Source organism: Colletotrichum truncatum (genome assembly GCF_014235925.2).
Source record: "Colletotrichum truncatum strain CMES1059 chromosome Unknown Contig_0002, whole genome shotgun sequence".
Classification (NCBI taxonomy): domain Eukaryota; kingdom Fungi; phylum Ascomycota; class Sordariomycetes; order Glomerellales; family Glomerellaceae; genus Colletotrichum; species Colletotrichum truncatum.
Genome location: NW_027222399.1, coordinates 839,867 through 859,033, shown reverse-complemented (window position 1 = coordinate 859,033; position 19,167 = coordinate 839,867). Strand labels below are relative to the sequence as shown.

General features: G+C 52.7%; 3 protein-coding genes across 3 annotated transcripts; 2 read left to right on the top strand and 1 right to left on the bottom strand.

The window, feature by feature from the left end:
• Positions 1–80: 80 nt before the first annotated feature.
• CTRU02_203193 (uncharacterized protein) lies at positions 81–1,705 on the bottom strand (the record flags this gene model as incomplete). The annotated part of the gene is made up of 2 exons (XM_036727274.1): positions 81–1,327; positions 1,387–1,705. 2 exons carry the CDS (start codon positions 1,703–1,705, stop codon positions 81–83), a joined length of 1,566 nt encoding a protein of 521 aa, XP_036581068.1.
• A 7,289-nt stretch (positions 1,706–8,994) lies between these two features.
• Positions 8,995–11,187, top strand: CTRU02_203192 (fungal zn binuclear cluster domain containing protein; the record flags this gene model as incomplete). Its single annotated transcript, XM_070204157.1, has 5 exons — positions 8,995–9,030; positions 9,092–9,106; positions 9,207–10,103; positions 10,154–10,264; positions 10,312–11,187. The coding sequence occupies 5 exons, from the start codon at positions 8,995–8,997 to the stop codon at positions 11,185–11,187; spliced, it is 1,935 nt and encodes a 644-aa protein (XP_070061920.1).
• Positions 11,188–14,540: 3,353 nt separating this feature from the next.
• On the top strand, positions 14,541–17,711 carry CTRU02_203191 (pathway-specific nitrogen regulator; the record flags this gene model as incomplete). The annotated part of the gene is made up of 2 exons (XM_036727272.1): positions 14,541–14,641; positions 14,789–17,711. The coding sequence occupies 2 exons, from the start codon at positions 14,541–14,543 to the stop codon at positions 17,709–17,711; spliced, it is 3,024 nt and encodes a 1,007-aa protein (XP_036581066.1).
• Between the last annotated feature and the right edge of the window lie 1,456 nt (positions 17,712–19,167).

Below are 19,167 nucleotides of genomic sequence, written 5' to 3'. Positions count from 1 at the left end.
AGCCTTAGAGATTCATGGATAAGACCCCGGCGCGGTGGGACTGAGCGAGACAAGCAGCCAGCTGAACGAAGCCAGCCGCGTTACCTGCCAGTTCTAGTCTGTCCGAGCCCATAATTCGAGGCGCCGAAGTTCGCACTAACCTCGGTATCTTCACTCACAACACTTAGCCCGCCAGCTGCGGCTGAACTATCGCTTCTGCCTCTGCCGTTACCTCCATCACTGCTCCTCCTCCGCTGATGCACAGCAGCTGGTCGACTCATTCCCGATAGACCGCTCCCTGATCGTCGCCGTGCTTCTGCTGCTGCGTCTGGCACCGGTGTGGCCGCCAGCTCAGGCACATACGGCGTCGAATCAAGCTCTTGCATACCTTCACTGCTTGCCTCGCTAGCATTACTCCAGTGCCGCAAGTGGGCATACGTGCCTTGAGAATCCGTACTTTGGCGGTGAACGCCGATCCACGCGCTCGAGCCCTGGCTGTTACGATGGCTCCGATCCGACACGACGTCAAAGTAGCCCCCGTTATAGGCCGAATCATAGCTCATGTGCCGGTCGGAGCCAGAGCCTTGAGGAACAGGCTGATAGTCTCCAACTGTGCCGGGTGTTCCCCTATACGGCGGTGTGAAATCTGGGCTTGCAAAATTATTGGTATTGGTTGTCGTCTCAGAGTCGCGCCTTCGGTGCGATGGTCGGGGGGACATCATGAGCGGGTCGACACTCATGTCGTCTACTTCGGAGGGCGTAGGCTTGAACTGGTACACGGAGGGTCGTGACTTTGTTCCTGTCGATGTTCCCCTGTTACTAGTCTCAACTGCTTGGACGACCTTGTTGAGATGGCGGATGATGATCCAGGCTGCCACTAAAACGATGATAAGCAGGCCTACACCTCCGGCCACGATACCCGCGATCTGAGCTGTCGTCAAGCCGTCACTACTGTCGTCGTCATCGCTGATAGGTTGCTCCTTCGGAATTATGCTAGGGTAGTATTTAAAAACTACTTGATCTGGGCGATCGGCCTCGACAGTCGGGTTAGCTGGCGGTGCCGTAGAAGGCCTTGAGGGGGTAATGACGGTTGTTGCTGTCACTGTCGTGGTCAGAACTCGTGTAGCCTCATCCGTAGTCGTTATCGTTGTTGTCTGAATGTATGTTGAGGGATCCGTTGAGTAACAAGCGCTCACAGCGCATCCTAAACCATTACGGCAGCAGCCGTAACTGAGGCTAGCGGGGCATAAATAGTAGCTGGCTGGACACGACTGCGAGTATACAACCCCAGATACAGCGACACAATTGCTGCCTCTCTCACATCTGTATCCTTCAGGACAGCAGCCATCTAGAACGAGATAGTTAGCTATAGTAATGTCGCGCGTAGAAATAGCAGTATGAACCCACTTCCAATCACAGGCTCACAAGCGTAATATCCGACATGGCCACCGCACGTTCTAGGCGCCCTTGTTGTCGCATAGCAAGAATCTGTTGCGCAGGCGAAGCCAGATTCGCAACAACCTCCATTCAAACTTGATGGACACCCAGTATAGCCTGGAGAACACACTGGGGCTCTCCTTTCCAGGTCCGCAAAGGCAGTTACGTGGGCCTTTTCCAGTCTGTGTATACCATCGTGCCTCCTGAATTCTGCCGCTGATGAACTCCTAACAAGTAGACTGAGTCCTACACCGAGCGCGCATAGTGAACCAGAAGAGAGACTCTTCATGGTGGCGAATTCCTAACGGCTAACCACAGTTACTGCGCGTGATTTCGGAGCCCGCCGATCATTTAGGGATGTCAGGATCAGCAGGCGTGGAGTAAATCGGGAGTCGTCGGTTGGAAATGTAAAAGTAGGTGAGAAGATGCGCTCTGAGCGATCGACGCAGTCGGGGGGAAGTTTTGAAAGGCCGAACCCCCCTCAAAAACACTACTGGCAGGTTGATTTTGGTTATGAAGCTGGCAAGTTGCGCTGACACTTTCGGGTGGGAGGAGGATCGAGATAGCCCAACCGCATGTGTGTCTGGGGCTGAGCTGCAAAGTACAGCGCAGCAGCGCACCATTAGCAGTCCCACTCCACGCTCTCAATCGGCGATCAGAAGCACGGCAATAGGGCTGAAGACAACAGAATAAGACTCGATTATAGTTATGTCTCTTTCCCAGCAGCTGGGCCGTCCTTCGTGTAGCTTGAACCAAAACGCGAATTTGTGTTCTCTATCATGTCCCTCCACTGTCTTCAGTCACGCATGATCGACCCGACAGCGGCAGGTTGCAGCTGAAGATGGGATTGCGACGGGCGATCATGACTATTTGGGAGGGAACCGAGCAAAATCCTATGGTACACACGGATAGAGTGCGTACATATGTGATGGGAGGGCTACACCTTGCAGCAGGCCCTGGCCCCATGAGGGTGTCTCTGGGACCATGGGATTTTGGGAAGTGGCTTATCAGTGTCAGACTGTCAGCTTGACTGTCCAACTGCATTGGGGCGTACGAAAGACGCGGCTCTGCTCATGGGGCCAATGGGACGAAGAAGACGACGGCACCAGCCTCTGAAAAGCCACAAAAAACAGCGGATGTAGGAAGGCCAGCGGGAGAGAATTTTGAGAAACCCATTTGATTTCGATGGTTTCGATTGCCGTGCCTGCTAGACTTGCTGGTGCGTTGCCGACGAGCGAATCACGCAAGAGCAGCTGACGAGTTGGACAGACAATGGCTGCAGTGATGCGGCACGGCGATGGTTGTCTTACCCGTGGATGTGGGCAACGTATGAGAGAAGTGTAGCGAGCCACCAATGAGGCGGGGCACAGGCTGCAAGTCAATGACAAGGGCCAACGGGAGCGGCAGCTCGTAGAAAAGGCTGGACAGGCAGCATGCAAAGACGGCGGCGCGTGGGTGGAGGAGCTCGGGACGTGAGTAAGTACGAGTGGAAGTCGGATTTGACGATGGGCAGATTGAGACGACCAGGGGTGGTCGTGGTTGGGGGTTGGCTGCAGACGAATGCAACACCGAGTGACTTCAGCGCGTCGAGAGCCAACGATATCGAACGAGCTCAATGTACCGACATCTGGTTACTCGACGACGTGTGTACTCCGTACTTGGGATCCGTTTTGCTTAAAGCCCAAGAGAATGAATGATGGAAAAGCTCACGTATGAAAGAGGCAGGAGAAGAGAGGAGCCAGTCGGTGATACCCAAGGCTCATCCATGTTAAGAGGCCCCGTCGGTCGGGCCGGAAGTCGTCGGAGGCATCGGGTCTCGCCGTGACTTTTGAGGTCGGGCAACGGATGGATGTGCCCATTTCGATATTATCAATCAACATGGCCGGCGAGACATTGATCCGGCCTCCCCGTTTCTCATGCCAACGTTCACCATTGGACACTTTGAACATGCTGCCAGTTATCCAGTCGGCTGAGAAGAACTAGAAAAGACCATAATTGGAGGTGGAGGGTCGCATTAAAACATGGATGGCCAGCTGGATCTGCTTGTTCGCAGATGGATTATGCAGTTGGAGTTTCAGGATGCGTAAGGGATGCGATAGGAAGAAGTATCGATATGAAGTAAGGGCTCGTCTACCATAGTGGATAAGGTACTGCGTAGTAGTAGTAATGGGTACCAGTGGAAGTCCGAAGTTGGGGGGTCATTGCTAACAGTCGCAGATTGGGGGAAGAGCTGAAGAGAGGTGCCATCAACGAGGACCTAAACCGCCAAAGGTCTGCTTAACGTTGTCTGATCTCTAACTGGTTGCATTGTCTACTTATGGTTTAGTTGGACAAAGAGATGGTCAAGGCGGATAACCAGGTTAATGAGGCTAGGTTGACGGAAAAGAACAACGGAAAGTGTGTTTGCCATTGATATAAAGGCTTAAGCCACCGCGGGGAAAACGGGTGCGGGGAGAAAGGTTTACTAAGGTATTATGAAATGGCACTTATCTCATGTACGGTATAGGTAGCAAAGTGGATGGGTGACTGCAAAGATTGGGGAGGGGAGAAAGATACACATACAGAGAGAGGGGGAACATGAAGGGTGAATAACTGTTGCTGAGTGCTGGGAAGATGGAGCGTTTCTTCCTGGTGGTAGCGGGAAGGCGTCAGTATCCGGAGTATCAGTGTACACTTCTTTAAGTGGGATGTTGCTCCCCTTCCGGAAATGAGGACGCACCAGAAAGGGAGGTGTGCTTGGCCTGCAGAGGCAACAGCAAGAATGAGCGAATTGGTACAATATCTGGGTGAGTACGATGTACAAGGAAGGAAGGTATTATTAATAAACCAGGCCATGTTTACTTCCTTATTAGTAGTACGGTTGCACAGCCAGCAGGGACAGAGAATATCTAAATGCGTAGAGGGGGGAAGCAGCCGCCATGGTTTTCAGTGTGCTCAACCAGGGCCTTCCGTTCTTTGCTTTTTGAGTGTCCATTGTTGCATCGCATCGATCGCACTTTCCTCGACAGAAAAAACAAAACCATAAAACACACACACGTGTAATATTACTATGTTCCCCCATGCACCTGCAGTGTTGGCTAGCAGGCCGGGTACCTAGAATCCGGGCTGTTGGTGTTTGGCCTGGAGAGGGAAGTAACAACTTGGGCTTGCCCCCTCTCCCAAGTGCAAGTGCCTGTCAGCCTTCGATTCTCACCTTCCTTGCCTGCCGTTCCTGCCTGTGCCCTGCCTACGATGTCACCTCACCTGCCTTCTCCAAATTTTTGCTAATGCGGCCTCAGGCAGGAAAACATGGGTTTTCGAGCCAAGAGGATCCCGTTCACTTCACTCCTTCCTTCATATTTCAAAAGGCAGCCACACTACATTCACCTCAACAGCAGACCCAGGTAAGTACTACGTACTTACTGGACGGCCCCACTGCAATAACAATACCAGAACTTTTGATCCAACTCATATAGTGGATTTGCACTCAAAGCAACGGGAGCCAGAGCGTTCAGTGGGGATTTTATTTTTTGGTCCCTTAACGTTCCTTTGATGACCCGCTGTGGATGACTCAACCAGGGCAGGTCCCATGTGGAACCAGGCTCTGGACTGCCGCTTGCCCGGAGTCTCCATCTCCCATCCCATCTTTGCCCGCCTACCACCCCCCCTGGAAGTCACCACTAGAGCCTTGGGAAGCTCCGCTGATCAACCACTATAGATGCTCAATTGGGAGTCCTTCCCCGGATTCTTTCTATTCTTTTTCTTCTCCTACACAAGACTGCTGCCAAACCCGGCTGGTGCTTGTATCTTGCTGTGCCTGACAGGGCCAGGGCCAGCTTTCAAGTAACGCACATCTGCCCTGCCATTGCCGGCATTACGATACGGCAAAGTAGAGATTGCCGTCATGAGATATTTGCCACCCAGAATAGGGCACGGAAAGATACCAGTCAAAAGCCAGCATGTCTTCTGCCACGGTGCACCATGAGAAGGTGATACACGGTGTGAGGCAATGGATTGCCTCTTCACATAAGGATTTGCAACCTCTTCTTCCACTTGTGCCATCACAGGGGCAAAGGCAGAGTTAGGGACAAACGTCGACGGTAGACTATATGTGCCGTGATCCCCGTTATATTCTCATCAACGTGGCATTGCATCGATACACCACAAGATCGCCCTGACCGCTCTCCCTCTTCCTCACTGACTGAAACGGTCCGTTGGTCTGGCGCTAACGAGCGTCGCAACCCGCACCCAGAATCGATTTCCCCTCTTTCGTCACCTGCCAGCCAGCTTGAGGCGTGTGGTAGCATCGGACACACGATGCCCGTTTGGATCCCGCTTGCCCAAAGGCCTAGACGCTTGTCATAAGCAATTTCAGGCACGCTACATGGCTTGGGACACATCAGCAGCGGTCAAGAGTGCGGGGAAGCAAACCTTCTGGCTTACTGGGCGGCATGGCATCTAGGATCATGGATATGGTTAGCCACCGGGAGTCGTGTCGTCACAAAGTGTGCCTTGTTACATGTGAGGACAAGGAAGAGGCAAGACGGACAGGAGACCAAAAACAAACAAAGACCCAAAGGGCTTCGTGCCCTCTGTTGCCAGCATGGTCGACTATTTGTCTACGTTAACTGTGGTCATTTCCACGATTGTCGAAAATGACAACAAGACTTGTGCTGCCCCATGTCAACGGTGGACCATCCAGTGGAGGCCTGCATTGGAGAGGAGGATTACAGAGAGCAAAACGGCATACCGCGGCCGCAGGAAGTGGGCATCTCGGTTCCCCGCTGACAGCCGCGTAAGGGCAGCACGGCTCGCAGCTTAACACACTTCGGCTCGGCTGGGGGCAGAACGGCAGAGTCAAGTGACTCGACTCAGTCCCCATAACAAATTAATCAAAACGGCTGGAACCCTAGGCCTTGGTATTTTATTACTGGACAGAGGCAATCTAATGGCAATTACGGTGCACTCTGAGGCGGAGCTCACGTCCGGCACCTTCGACAGTTCCAAGGCGTCCGAACCGCCACGCCATTTAAACTTTACTCCGTCGCTGCAGGGTCCATTTCCCACCGCAGACGGGGGATAATTAAGATAGACCAAAGTACGTTGGTTGTGGTGTTGCGTTAACATGCTTCCCGACTCGTGGGAAAAGCAGTAGGGAAGTTGCCATGAGGAGACTAGCCACTCACACCTCGCCAACAGAATGAAGTTGGGTTGGCGGCGGAAAGAATCTGCAATGCCGTTGGGTAGAAGTAGAAGCGGGTTTGAATAGTTCAGCCACTCTGGGAAACTTAAAGGCGCCCTAGGAGCAACAGGTGTGTACTCAAAAAGGGATACGAAGAGCGCTATGCCACACCACCTCTTCAATCTGCCCTGCTTTCTACCCTATTCAACTCTACGATGGTTGGTTCTTGGTCTGTTTGTGGCATTTTGCGTCAGGCCAAGAGATTGAATCCCTACAAAGTCGGAAAGTCCGGGGTTTGATGTCAGTGTACGGCACCGAACACCCACGCCCACCACACGAGTGGCCTTGCATGATCATGGTTGAAGATGGTCGCCGACCATGATTCCGAAAGACGGTCCCCGCTCTACAACTGAACCTGTCCGCTTTACTCCCAAAAACGGCATACCTTACTTACAATGTCTGAAAACAGCAAAGCATTGAAAAGTTACCCTGCCCTTCATCTTTCAATTGAGCAGTCTTTTCGAGCGAAGCATCCCATGACCAACTCGATTCTGGCAGTGTTTATTTCTCCTAAACGGACGGAGTACATTAACAAATCATTAGCTACAAGCATCTACCTGGCCCTGGTCACCACCCTTACTCCAACATACCTCCCGTGCCTACAGGGCGGTCTGGTACCTCTCCAAGGCACTCATTCACACCCAACTCCTCACCGTTACCTCTCGCTGACACCCAAACACTCGCTAAAGACCACCACCACCACCGCTGCCAGACCGGACAACTAGTACGACAGCTTGTACATACATAGTAGTACACTAGACAACGGAGATTGTGACACCCATCTCCGCACGACATTCGCCGCTGTAACCCCGCAAGTTTCTCCACCTTTCTGCTTCTAGTACTGCTTAGCCTCCCAGGATCTCTTGGTCACGATGTGCGTGCTTCCAGCGGCCTTGTCAGCATTGGGAAAGACGCCGTTGCTGGCTTCTGATCTTGGGTTCGGGTACTACTCACTGCTGTAATGTGATGTACAGTGACAGAAGTTTCAAGGTACATGGCTGACCCAAGGAAGGCAGAGGGGCGCCCCAGAATCAAGGTCAAGGTCCAGGTTAAGACCAAGTCATGTTTGCCCTAGTTTGGAGCAAAGTTGGAGAAATCGCCATCGTCTAGGCCTCGAGAACTATCTTTCTCATCGTCTCGGTTTCTGGCCCCTTTCCACCTCTCTTCACTATTTGAATCGGCTTCTCTCCGAGCTTCTTCTTGACTCGCACGAAGTCCTACTTCCCTCCTGTTTCGTGTCCTCCACTCCAAATTCCCCATACACTATCTCGCCATTCTCCAGCAAGTACCACCTCCATTTCTCCATCCCCCACGCCCCTTAGCGAACGGACCAACAATACGAATCCGTCTTCACCTCAGCACATCAACCCCCGGCCCTAGTCCGTACCAAGCTCGTGGCCCCGGCAGAAAAAAAAAGGAAGGGCGAGAACGACATTCACAGCCCAGAAGAGAGGAGAAGGTTTCCCTTCTTCGGTCACCTTGCGTCTGCCCTCGGCACTGATCCGATAAGCCGGCTATTGAGTGAACGAGATTCGAGAGGAGGGGGGAGAAAGAGGAAGAAGAAAGAAAGAAAAAAAAAACTGACGGGAAAGAATATCCACATCAGACTTGCGCCCTCGTCAGACTGACTCCACGATCTTTTTCTTCACCTTGCCAGCAAGAGGCCTGCCTTATCCACCTCGACGCATCCCCTCCCCATTTCCCACCGGACACCAAAAGACGGGACACCCCTCCCTTCTCACTACCTTATTACATTACCTCCTCAAACCTCTCGCCCGCCGACCCATACTAGACCAGTCCAGTCTCACAGTATCCGTACGCAGTACTCCATCTAGTCACTTTGCGGGCCCTTCCGACATCGTGAAAGCCTGCGCTTTTCGCTCGCCTTCTAGGCCCAAGTAGCCTCGGTCCACTCACTCGTGTTGGCCGGCTTTCTTCCCTCTTCCCGTGCGTGATGTAGGTATAGGGCAACTTTTTCATCCCGATATACCAACAGCTCCCGCGAGAAGTTTCCATTCTCTCCCTCGCCGATCTTAAGAGAAGCACCATGTCTATGCCTGCTCCTGCAGGTACCGGCTCGTGAGCATCATGTTGCTGTACACTAAACTCGCCCCGCCAAAGGCTCCCAAGAGACGATCCAGATCAGGTGAGTTTATGGCCAATCCCTCTCTTTTCTCTCCCCTCTTGCCTCCGCCTTTCGACCGCCTTGTTTGTTGGGTCGCTCGCTGTCGTCGCGCCGCTATTGCCGCCCGAATAGCTTCGCTCTATTGTCATGAGCCTCGCTCCCCTTTATCCCGTCGTGTCATGTTCGCTTGCCATGGCGGGTAGCATTCTGGTATTTTGATCTGATTTCTGACATGTCCTTCTTTGACTCCTGCAGGATGTACATATTGGTGAGTAACGCCCCAGCCAAACCCCCATTCGGGAATTGAGTTGCGATTTTCTAACAACCAGAGTAGCAAAGAAAAGGTACGATGACGAATTTGTCGCCATTTTTTCTCGACTTCTATATACCTCCTCTCAGCTTGATCCCCTTGGCAGAGCGAGTCTAACATACCTCGATTTGCAGAAGAAGAAATGCGATGAAGCTCGCCCGCAATGCGCACGTTGCGCAGAACGTGGTCAAGAATGCGCCTACGAGGCCGTCAAGCCCAGACAGCGCAAGAAGCGTGACTCCATCGCCGGATTGGGCTCCGACACGGCTTCCCAGACAAGCGCGACCGCTGTTATCCGCCGCTATTCCGCCCCCGACGTCACCCTTCGCCGCTGGAAGGAGGAGGCACTAGACGACGAAGATGAGGGCATAGTGGAAGAGGCCATCGTGGAGGAGCCCGAAGATGCCGCCGACATACTAGGCCCTGCGTTTGATTTCAAAAAGATGTTCGGCATTAGCAACCACAACCACACTAACAAGGACGACGCTCCCTTGATATCTCCCATCGATGCCGTCTCATTTAACCTGTCCCTCGAGGATGCGGATGAGGAAGTCGTTCGCCGAGACTCGGTTATGGCAGACTCGGGAACGGCGTCACAACGCCTCGCCGTCACACGGGCTCAACGCCATCCAGACCTCGCTCTGATTGCACCTGTTTCCATAGCGTCACCGCGCCTCGAATTTCTACTGCCGACCTTCGCCGAGTTTGCTGACCGCCCGAACCGCCGCGCTCTGGTCGACCACTTCGCCAACATCATGTCTCACCTTATTGTGCTTCGCGAGACCGAAACTGGGAACCCGTTTCAGCAGCTCGTCTTGCCGCTGTGTCACAGCAGCCCGACCGTCACCAACGCCATCTACGCGCTTGCGAGCGCGCATTTGGAGAATCGTGGCTGCGGGCACACTGAGGAGAAGGCGGTGTATTTCCATAATCAGGCGATTCAGGGCTTGGCGAGGCTGATTGAACAGGGAGGAGAGGCGAACAAGAACGAACTGTTGGCGACCATCATGCTGCTTGTGTATTATGAAGTGGTAAGCGGCATACATGAAATGTGTGATGAAAAATAGCTAACTTGCGAAAGCTTGTGCAACAGGGCCGATCGAACATTGTAGATGGCCATCTCAAGGGTGCCATCGCTATCATGAGCGGCAGCAGCGCCGACTCTAATCCCACCAGCGACTTCCTCGAACGAGTACGTTTATTCCAAGTCTCACGCCAACGCAGACTAACAATTCCCAGGCTTTCCGCTTCTACGATGTCATTGCCGCCCTCTCCTTCGGCACGGCACCTCTCTCCACCGCCCCAGCAACAGGCTGCCTCATCCCTTTCCCACCGCCCGCCTCCCCATCCACCTCTCCCCTCAGCTCTGTCGACACCCTCCTTGGCATGTCCACCACTCTATGGCCCATTATCCACCGCCTCTCCAATCTTTTGACCCTCAAGAACGAGCTGCAGACCGCCGTCGCAAACGGTCAGCTCACAAAGGCCGCCGTCCTCCGCACTGAATTCGAGACCACCTCGGACGCGATCGAGCACGCCCTTAAGCAGTGGCAGCCCAGCTTTCCTGTCGGTTTCTCCCCGGACATGCTCAATGACTTGTCATCGTCTGGAGAGGAGCCCGAGCTGGCTGCCGAGCGTGCGCGGTTGAATTCCATCTTGAACAATGCACTTGCATATCGTCACTCGGCGTTCGTATATCTATACCGCAGTATATACGGATATTCTCGCCGTCACCAACTGGTACAGCAGCACACACATGCTGCGCTGAGCCATTGCGCCGCAACGGTCTCACATGCGGGACCGATGGCAGCGCTACTTTGGCCGCTATTCGTGGCTGCGTGTGAGGCGATCAACCCGGTTGACCGCGAGCGTGCAAAGCAAGCGTTCGTGGCGATTGAGCGGCGGCAGGGCATGACCAATATCCAGCGTGCATGGACGATTGCCCAAGAGGTCTGGAGACGTGCGGATATGATTGATGATCACGCCACGTTTGACGGGTATGATGACGACGCCGCCATGCTCTCGACAACCAACCCTCTCCAGAGACTGGGGAAGGGGGGCGATCTGTGGAGGAGGGTCAGTGAAGATATGGGTGTTACGATTGTCTTTGGTTAATGACTTGATTCGCAATGCCCGTCCATTGATAAGAAAAAAAAGAAAAAACGGCACACAGTTCAGTCGCACATAGCTGGAGTCATTGGCGATATATGGAAAGCAACAAAACCTTAATGAGCGAAGGGGCATATCAAATTATTTTTTTCCCCGGAAAGGGGGGCGGCGGGCGGTGGTTTACACAAAAAGAAAGCACATTTTTATGGGGGAGGACGACTCTTTTAATTAACGGGAAGAGTTATTCGTATGGAAACAAGACAACTGCGAGGGTCGAGGGGACGGCGCTATTGGCATCTTTTGAAGATAACATGAATCGATATCAAAGGGGGTTGTGAGTTCACCGGAGCCGGACGTCTGTTTTTGTTTTTATTTTTTTGTTGCCTTGGGGGATTCAGGAGTATTTTGAATTTCTCAGATGTTGATATCAACTTGAATTTAGCCCTTTTGATCCAACTCGGCCGCCTTCTCATTCAATGTAATGTGACACTTCTTTCGAGTATCTGCCTTTGTTAGCTGTTGATAACTCGAGCATGGGAATATCAGTTGACACTTGACGTTTGTATACTAATGATGCCCCTTGAAAGTACAATGATGGAACGGAGACCACACAAGCCTACTTGGCGTGAGTCCGCGTAAACTCCATAAACCCACAAAGCTACCCACGTATATCAGCACGATACGTCACCGGTGGCACTAGTCGGCGGCGCGGCGATGCCTCTTGTGGGCTGAGGGCGGGCTTGGGATCTGGGGAAAATGCGGGACCCCCCCTCCCCTTCCCGCCCCGTTGGATTATTTTGTGGTGTGGTGGATGAAAGAACTGGCATGGAGGGCGCGGAGAGTACGGGCAGCATCTCCGGGGGAGGGAGAGCAAGCGTACTGACTCGGGTGCAGGTCTCGGAGGTTGTGTCGAATGGGGAAAGGGGACAAAAAAAAAAAAACGGATGAGGTGTGTGTGTGTGTGTGTGTGTGTGTGGTATGTCACTTTGGGGTAACTTTAAGTCCACTACTGTATCTGATGGGGTATCACGAAGCCACAGACTCACTACACTGAGTATGTCTAAGTTGGGAGGAAACTTTCCGAAGGCTTTTTTTTGGGGGACGTGAGATGGGATGGCAGGAAGCAAGATGGGATGTGGAGTGGATGAGGTCATCTTTGGAGTAAGCCAAGTACGACGTGAAGGGTCCGTTATTTCTCTCTCTCTCTCTCTCTTTCTCTTCTAAACTGAATTGACTATCCGGGCTAGTTGGTCTGACGTTGCAGTAGAGAGAAGAAAGAAGAAAAGAGGATTTGAGAGGAATCCGGCGGGGTGTGAGAGGGAGCCGTTTGGCGTCTGGGCCCGCGTGGCTTGAGACCTGGGGTTATGTGTAACCATCCTATATCAGATAAGTATGATATAGGTATTATAGTGCGGGAGATGAATGAGGTGAAGGGTGTGGACGGGTAAACACAGCCGTCTGGGTTTAGTGTCTGATGTAGTTTATCCGTCAATAGATAATGTTCATGGTGAAATTAAAGCTTCTCTCGTCTAATTAGGTAGTTTATGCTTGGGAGGTGTTTTGATACAGGGACGGTGAGTCTCGGTGAGAAGATTAGCTTATCTTTTCCATCTAACCCCTCAAGTTAATGAACCCATGGGAGTGGGTTGGTCAGATTCACCGTCAGTTTAGTCATGATATGCCTTCGAGAGACGCAGCCTGGTGATGAGCTGAAAATGATTGGCTGATTATGGCTGACGAGTTGCATCATCGTCGTTGAGAGAAGAAGAATATACTGAGTGCCAGAGGAGAAAGGAGATGTACCATGCATATTTAGTGTCTGTTTAATGTACAGTCCTCCTCAAAGCAGAGTACCTTACCTTAGATGTCGTCGTCGTGCCTTTTGTAAGCTGCGCAGTCCTTTTTCTTGCCTTTCTTAGTCACTTACAGACAGACGATCTTGTTCAAGGATCCATGTCCCCTTAAGCCCGCCCGGCAAGACGAGGATCATGCCGTTAATGAGACGGGTGCCCCAGTTTTCCGTCGCCCTGCTTTCGAGTTTTACTGGATTAATTGTTTTTTTGCCATCCTTCCTGCGGAGCTCGGAGTATAGGCAAGGCAGGCAAGGCAGGCACGATTGGTAGTGGCATTTCAACGTCTTTGGCCACTGAACTGGATGGGATTTCTCCCCAAGACGCGCCCCCCTCCTCCTCAAATCCCCTAATTCCATTCATGCACCACGCAATCAAAACGACCCGGACGGCTGCTGATGCTTTGCCCCCCCGGCTCTCCCAATCCCACCCCTCCCCTTCCAACGGCAAATCTAAGACAAGACGAGACAAGTCACCAACGACGAGACAGGATAGAGAAGCCCAACGGCCACGCCATCGTATGCACCTCTCCCGACCCGTTCGCCTCCTCCTCTCTACCCGTCTCATCCTCCCTCGGCCTGTCGTCTCTCGTAGCTCCTCTTTCTAGGCTGTTATTGCGCCTCCCCCTCGTTTTGACTAAACCAGCTCGGCTCGCTGATCCTCCCGTCCCTGACCTTTTCGTCCTTGACTTGTTCTTCTGGCTGGCTGTTGGGCCTTTCTCTCTCACACCTTCTTTTCCGCATCTTTTTCTCTCTCTCTCTCTCTCTCAAAGACAGAGATGCCCTGGTTTTAGGTCTCTCGGCCAAAGCTATAGTCGAACATTCATTCTCAGTGAGGGTTTTTCATACCCTCGGCTGTCATATGTCACGACTTCAATAACGGGCCAACCTTCAGAATTTAGCCTGTTTTTCTTATCCCCCTTCCTAATTGCTGTCACCTTGCTGCTTCTCAGCTGTGCTCTACTGCACACTCTAAAGCCTTACCACTGGAGCTACAGCAGCTTGTCTCCACCATACCCTTATTTTCCGCTGTTCCTGCGCCCAAGCTTTCCCCAAGCCAGCACCTAAACCTGGCCCCCCTACTTGGGAGCTACACCCCAGTCCAGTATACCAGCATCTCACCCCCCTAAACTGGGTACTGTGCCGCAACCACAGAGTTTTGCTGCGGCTGTAACCACTTTACTGCTGCTACCACCATTGCTACTACTACAGCCACTGCTACTGCTACTGCTGCCACCACCACCGCTACCCATTCCCGGTGTGGATTACCAGGAACAACCTGCCATCTCCACCAGGCCCTGACCTGACCGGACCGGGAACCAACTTTGACCAGACCAGCAGAAATACTGGAGCAAAACTTTGGAGATTGGAGAAAGCCAGAACAAACACTGGAGACCTCTGACTCTGTTCTGACTGACCCTTCGCCGCTCCCAGTCAGTCATACATCGGCCACCCACCCGCTGCGCAGCATCATGCTGCGTCGCTGTTGAGGTTTCTCACCTCACGCGCCATGACCTCCATGATCAACGGAGCTCCCCCCGCCCCCAAGCAGATTCGCTTCGTTCACAACCAAGGCCAGCCACCGTCCAAACGGCGAAGAATCAACGCTGCGTGAGTCCAAATCTGATTTTTCTTGCTTCCTCTCTACTCTCCTTTCTCCGTACGCTGCCGCCGTGCTGCTACCTGCTTTACGCCGTCAGCCGAGACGACTTCTGTATATCCATCTTGCGCGCATCCTAGCTAACTGACTCCGCTCAGATGCTTGACCTGTCGCAAGCGAAAGACGAGATGCGCCGGCGAGCGCCCCGTCTGTTCAACATGCACCAAAAACGGCCATACCTGCTTGGGCTACAATGAAGTGAACGAGAAAAAGACTGCAGGTGGCGCCACCGCCACCAAAGACCCCCACCAAGACGATGAAGACGATGAAGAAGACGACGAAGAACTACACCACGATGAGAGGCGCAACTGGAAGGCAGATGCCGCCGCCCGGAACTCGTCGATGCACAAGGCTGGAGGCGATGCTGCTTCTCGGACAAGCTCCGAGGCAACCGCCGGTCACTCGCCAACTTTTGTACGCCGGTTATCAGACAACAGCCCGCGAGATCACGATCAAAGACGCCCATCCCATCCTCGCACTACCTCCTTTTCCGACGATGCCCGTAGTAATCAGAGCCGGTCGCCCGTGCTGCACCACACCGAGCGCCATCGGGTTCCGTACTTCCGTTACTTTGGACCGACGGCCATCGTGCCCGGCTACAAACAGATGGTCGTTTCTGTTCGGGACCGGAGACGGAGCACCGGCGGCTCTAACTGCGCCACATCCCCTAGCTCCGGATCTAGCGTTATTCAGTCTTTGGGACTGGCCATGGCTGGTATGCCCAAGCATGACGAAGAAGTCACCACCGATGAGGAACTGCCCGTATACGATCCCAACGATATCGCACCGGTCCATCCCTTGATACTGCACCTGGTCAAGACCTTCTTTTTGCATCTTGGCTGTAATTATCCCTTTTTGAAGGAGGAAAAGTTTACCCACTTGGTCAAGGAGAAACGGGTAGAGCCTATCCTTGTCGATGCCGTATGTGCATTGGCTGCCCGCTTCTCAGATTCGCCTCAATTTGCACAGGGTAAAGGTGATGATGCACTACACTCTGAGCAAGGTCAGCATTATGCCCAGAGGGCGAAAGCTGCGACCGTCGACACATTCCCATGTCCTTCTGTTGGTGCCGTCCAAGCGATGCTGATGATGGCGTACGAAGGCTTCGGTGCGGACCAAGACAGTGCACTATGGATGTATCTGGGCCTGGCAATCCGCATGGCTGTCGACCTTGGTTTGCAGAAGATGGTAGGCGTCAAGTACCAGGGTGAGAAGGACCCTTGGTACACCCGTCAGTGGGGTAGTGACGCCGGGGAGGACGAAGAAAACCCTGATGATGAAAGCGGCCTTACCCACGAGGAGCAGCTCGAGGTCGAGCAAGAGCGTATTGACACGTTCTGGGCCGTCTTCATCCTTGACCGAGTGATCTCTTCTGGAACCGGTAGACCGGTGACCTTTCGTGATGATGACTTTGAGCTGGCCCTGCCTGAGCCCACGCTCGATCCTGTTTCGGGCTGGCCTGCCCCTTTTCCAATCTTCATCCAAATCATCCACCTCTACGGCCGCGTGTCTGACGTGCTGAACAACCTCCGCAACGCCAAAGACTTGACGCAAGAGAAATGGACTAAGCTGGCGCGCATGGAGCATGAGCTTACGAGGCTCTATCAGAAGCAAGATCCCCGGCTGCACTTTAGCGTCGCCAACTTCAAGACGTATTTGAAGGCGGGTCAGGGAACGAACTTCATACTGCTACACTTTTGGTTCCACGCGCTCATCATTATCCTGCATCAGCCGACATTGTTGACCCCGTTCGGTTCATGGAGCCGCAACCATCAACTGCTGCCCAATAGCCGCGAGTTGTCCATGTCCAGCGCCAAAACCATAGCCGATATCCTTGCCTTTGCCGAGCTTATTGACCCAAAGAGCTTCATCGGGAATCCCTTCACCTCCCAGCCCATGTACATCGCCGCTTGTGCCTTCCTCATGGAGTCCATCGCCAATGCGTCCAATCCGAATTCGCGAGAGACGTCTCCCCCAGTTGATTGCAAGGCAGATGTCCTCAGGCAAAAGACTTCCTCGGCTGAACAGAAGCCAACAACTAAACACTCGCTACTCGCATCCGCCGCAAACCAGAACTACTCGCGCTGCTACAAATCATTGCAGCAGTTGCACAAATACTGGGGCGGTATCAAGTATATCTTGACGGCCCTTGACCAGAAATCCAAGGGCATCTGGGACTGCGAGACGTATACCAATGAAGAGTATGAAAGCACCAAGATTACGCGCCGAGGGTCTATGAGTGGGCGTTTTCCGGCGTCGCCTAATATGCCGCCTATCGCGTGGTCTTTGACGGGCAATACAAACTCCCCGCCCAGCCTCACGCTCATGTACCAGAACATGCCCGGGGCTTCTGGCCATCATGGATTTGCGCAACCGCAGTCGTCCAACATGCCAAACTCTGCCCCTACACCGCCTGGAAACATGATCTATGACCCCATCCGCCAGAGCCTTCCCGAACCTCCACCGCATTCCATCTTCTCTGTAGCCTATCCCCAACCCGCGACCTCGGCAATGCGGCAAACCTCCCGACGTAATCGATCTCACCGGTTATCAACATCATCCATAGGTAGTCCACACGGACAGAACAAGCCACACTTGCGTTTCGACGGCCTCACAGGGGACATGCCGTCATCTCCAGCGGGCGCTACTTCGAATTATCAAATGCTTGCCACGACTTCGGCACAACAGACAGCTTCATATACACCTACGTCACATAATTCGTCGAATTACGAGCAGAACATGATACCCTCCGCCTCGCCTGGCGGCACGCAGCAAGAATCTACACCGCATCATCATCAGCATCTCTCTCAGCAGGTCATGTTTGACCCGACATTCGCAAACGGAACATATTCGTACCTTGGACAAGGCATGGGACCAATCACGGACGTCATTACATTTGACAACCCGATTGATATTGGGTCTTTGGGGCTGCCAAATGAAATGATGCCGCCGTGGTTGGAGTATTTGCCCGGGGATGTCTTGAGCTTGTTTGAGAACAACGGCATGGACCCGGGTAGTTGAGGGGCTTAGTTTTATGAAGACAGTATTTTGTCTCGCATAGAATTGATGGAGGTTTTCTCGTCCTGTCTTGTTATATACTGACAGATCTTTTATGATACCACAATCTGGACCTTGTATGAGGGATACCATGGGTGTTGGGCATGCAATGATGGGGTAAAAGGATGCATTATATGTTGGGTCTGGTTGGGATACATGGACGACAACTTGATGAATTTGCTTTGGTTGGCTGGCTGTATTATGCGATTTGATACTGTACATTATATACGTTGAATCAAGATATCAGGGTTTGCTGTCTTGCAGATGATGGAGTTTTGACGATTTGATAATATCCATTATAGCCCATCATCGGGGAAGATGTGAATCAGAACTGTGTAAACTGCTTAGGCGTACATCACTTTGTGCATTTACGGTTGGATTAGTATTTCTTTAACTTTGTTGCGTTTCCCCGTGTCTTTCTCTCTAAAAGTTACCTCGCGATGCCTAAGTCCGGCTTATACTGCAAGATTAGTCAAATATCACCGCAGCTGCAACAGCTCCATTTTGGATTCCTGAGTAAGGTCTCGGACCGGATTAATGGTTGCCCCTAAGGCAACGCTGTCCGTCCAGGTTCACAGGCGATGACAACCAAGATTGACGAATCGAGTCATGATGGAGGGCAGGCCTGACGCAATTACCAGACTGAATTGTTGCGAAAGGCTGCAAGGGCGTTTCAGGGACGTAAGATGTACGGAAAAGGCCATCTTTATCGAATTGGCAGCGAGGACTGTGATAAAAAGATTGCAAACACGACAGCTTGGCAACTCTTGACGATTAGGTAATTATCAAGAAAGGTGCAGAGCTTCTATCCTACGTAGTAACAGACATCCCAGCTCCTCTGACGACACACATGGGCGAATGGAGCCCGCTAAGTGGACAGTGGGTCCTCTGTTGCGTAAAAAAACTTGGACTGTGACTGGACCTCGCGGGAAGACCGCCCGGTTAAACCTTGGCCGACCACCAACGACCCAGGCAGAGATTTTTCCGAAGGCCGAGCGGCCAGAGCTCTCCCCTGTAGCAAGACTACGTAGCGCCTCGGGAGCCACTGGGAAACCCGCTTGGCCAGCCACCGAGAGGCTACAAAAAAGAATGAAAATGGCTCGTGCGCAGTGCGCAATCGCGGGTACCCGAGTAATCCCGAGCCAATCTTTGCTGCCGTAAAGGACAAGGTGCCCATTTTCTTCCAGCCGCGGCGCCGCTAATAGGAAAGGAAGAAAAAAAAAAAAAAAGGCCTCACATTTTTTCCCCGGCCTACTTCCCGTCCGTTCCCCCCCAAACAACAACAAAAAGTTCTCTTCCCCCCAACCTCCCACAGCACAAAAAAAAAAAAGGTCACGATCCCGTTGCGCGGCTCTTCGTGACATTCTCCCCACTCAGCCTTTTGTCGTTTTCTTATCGGTTCATTCCACACATCACATAC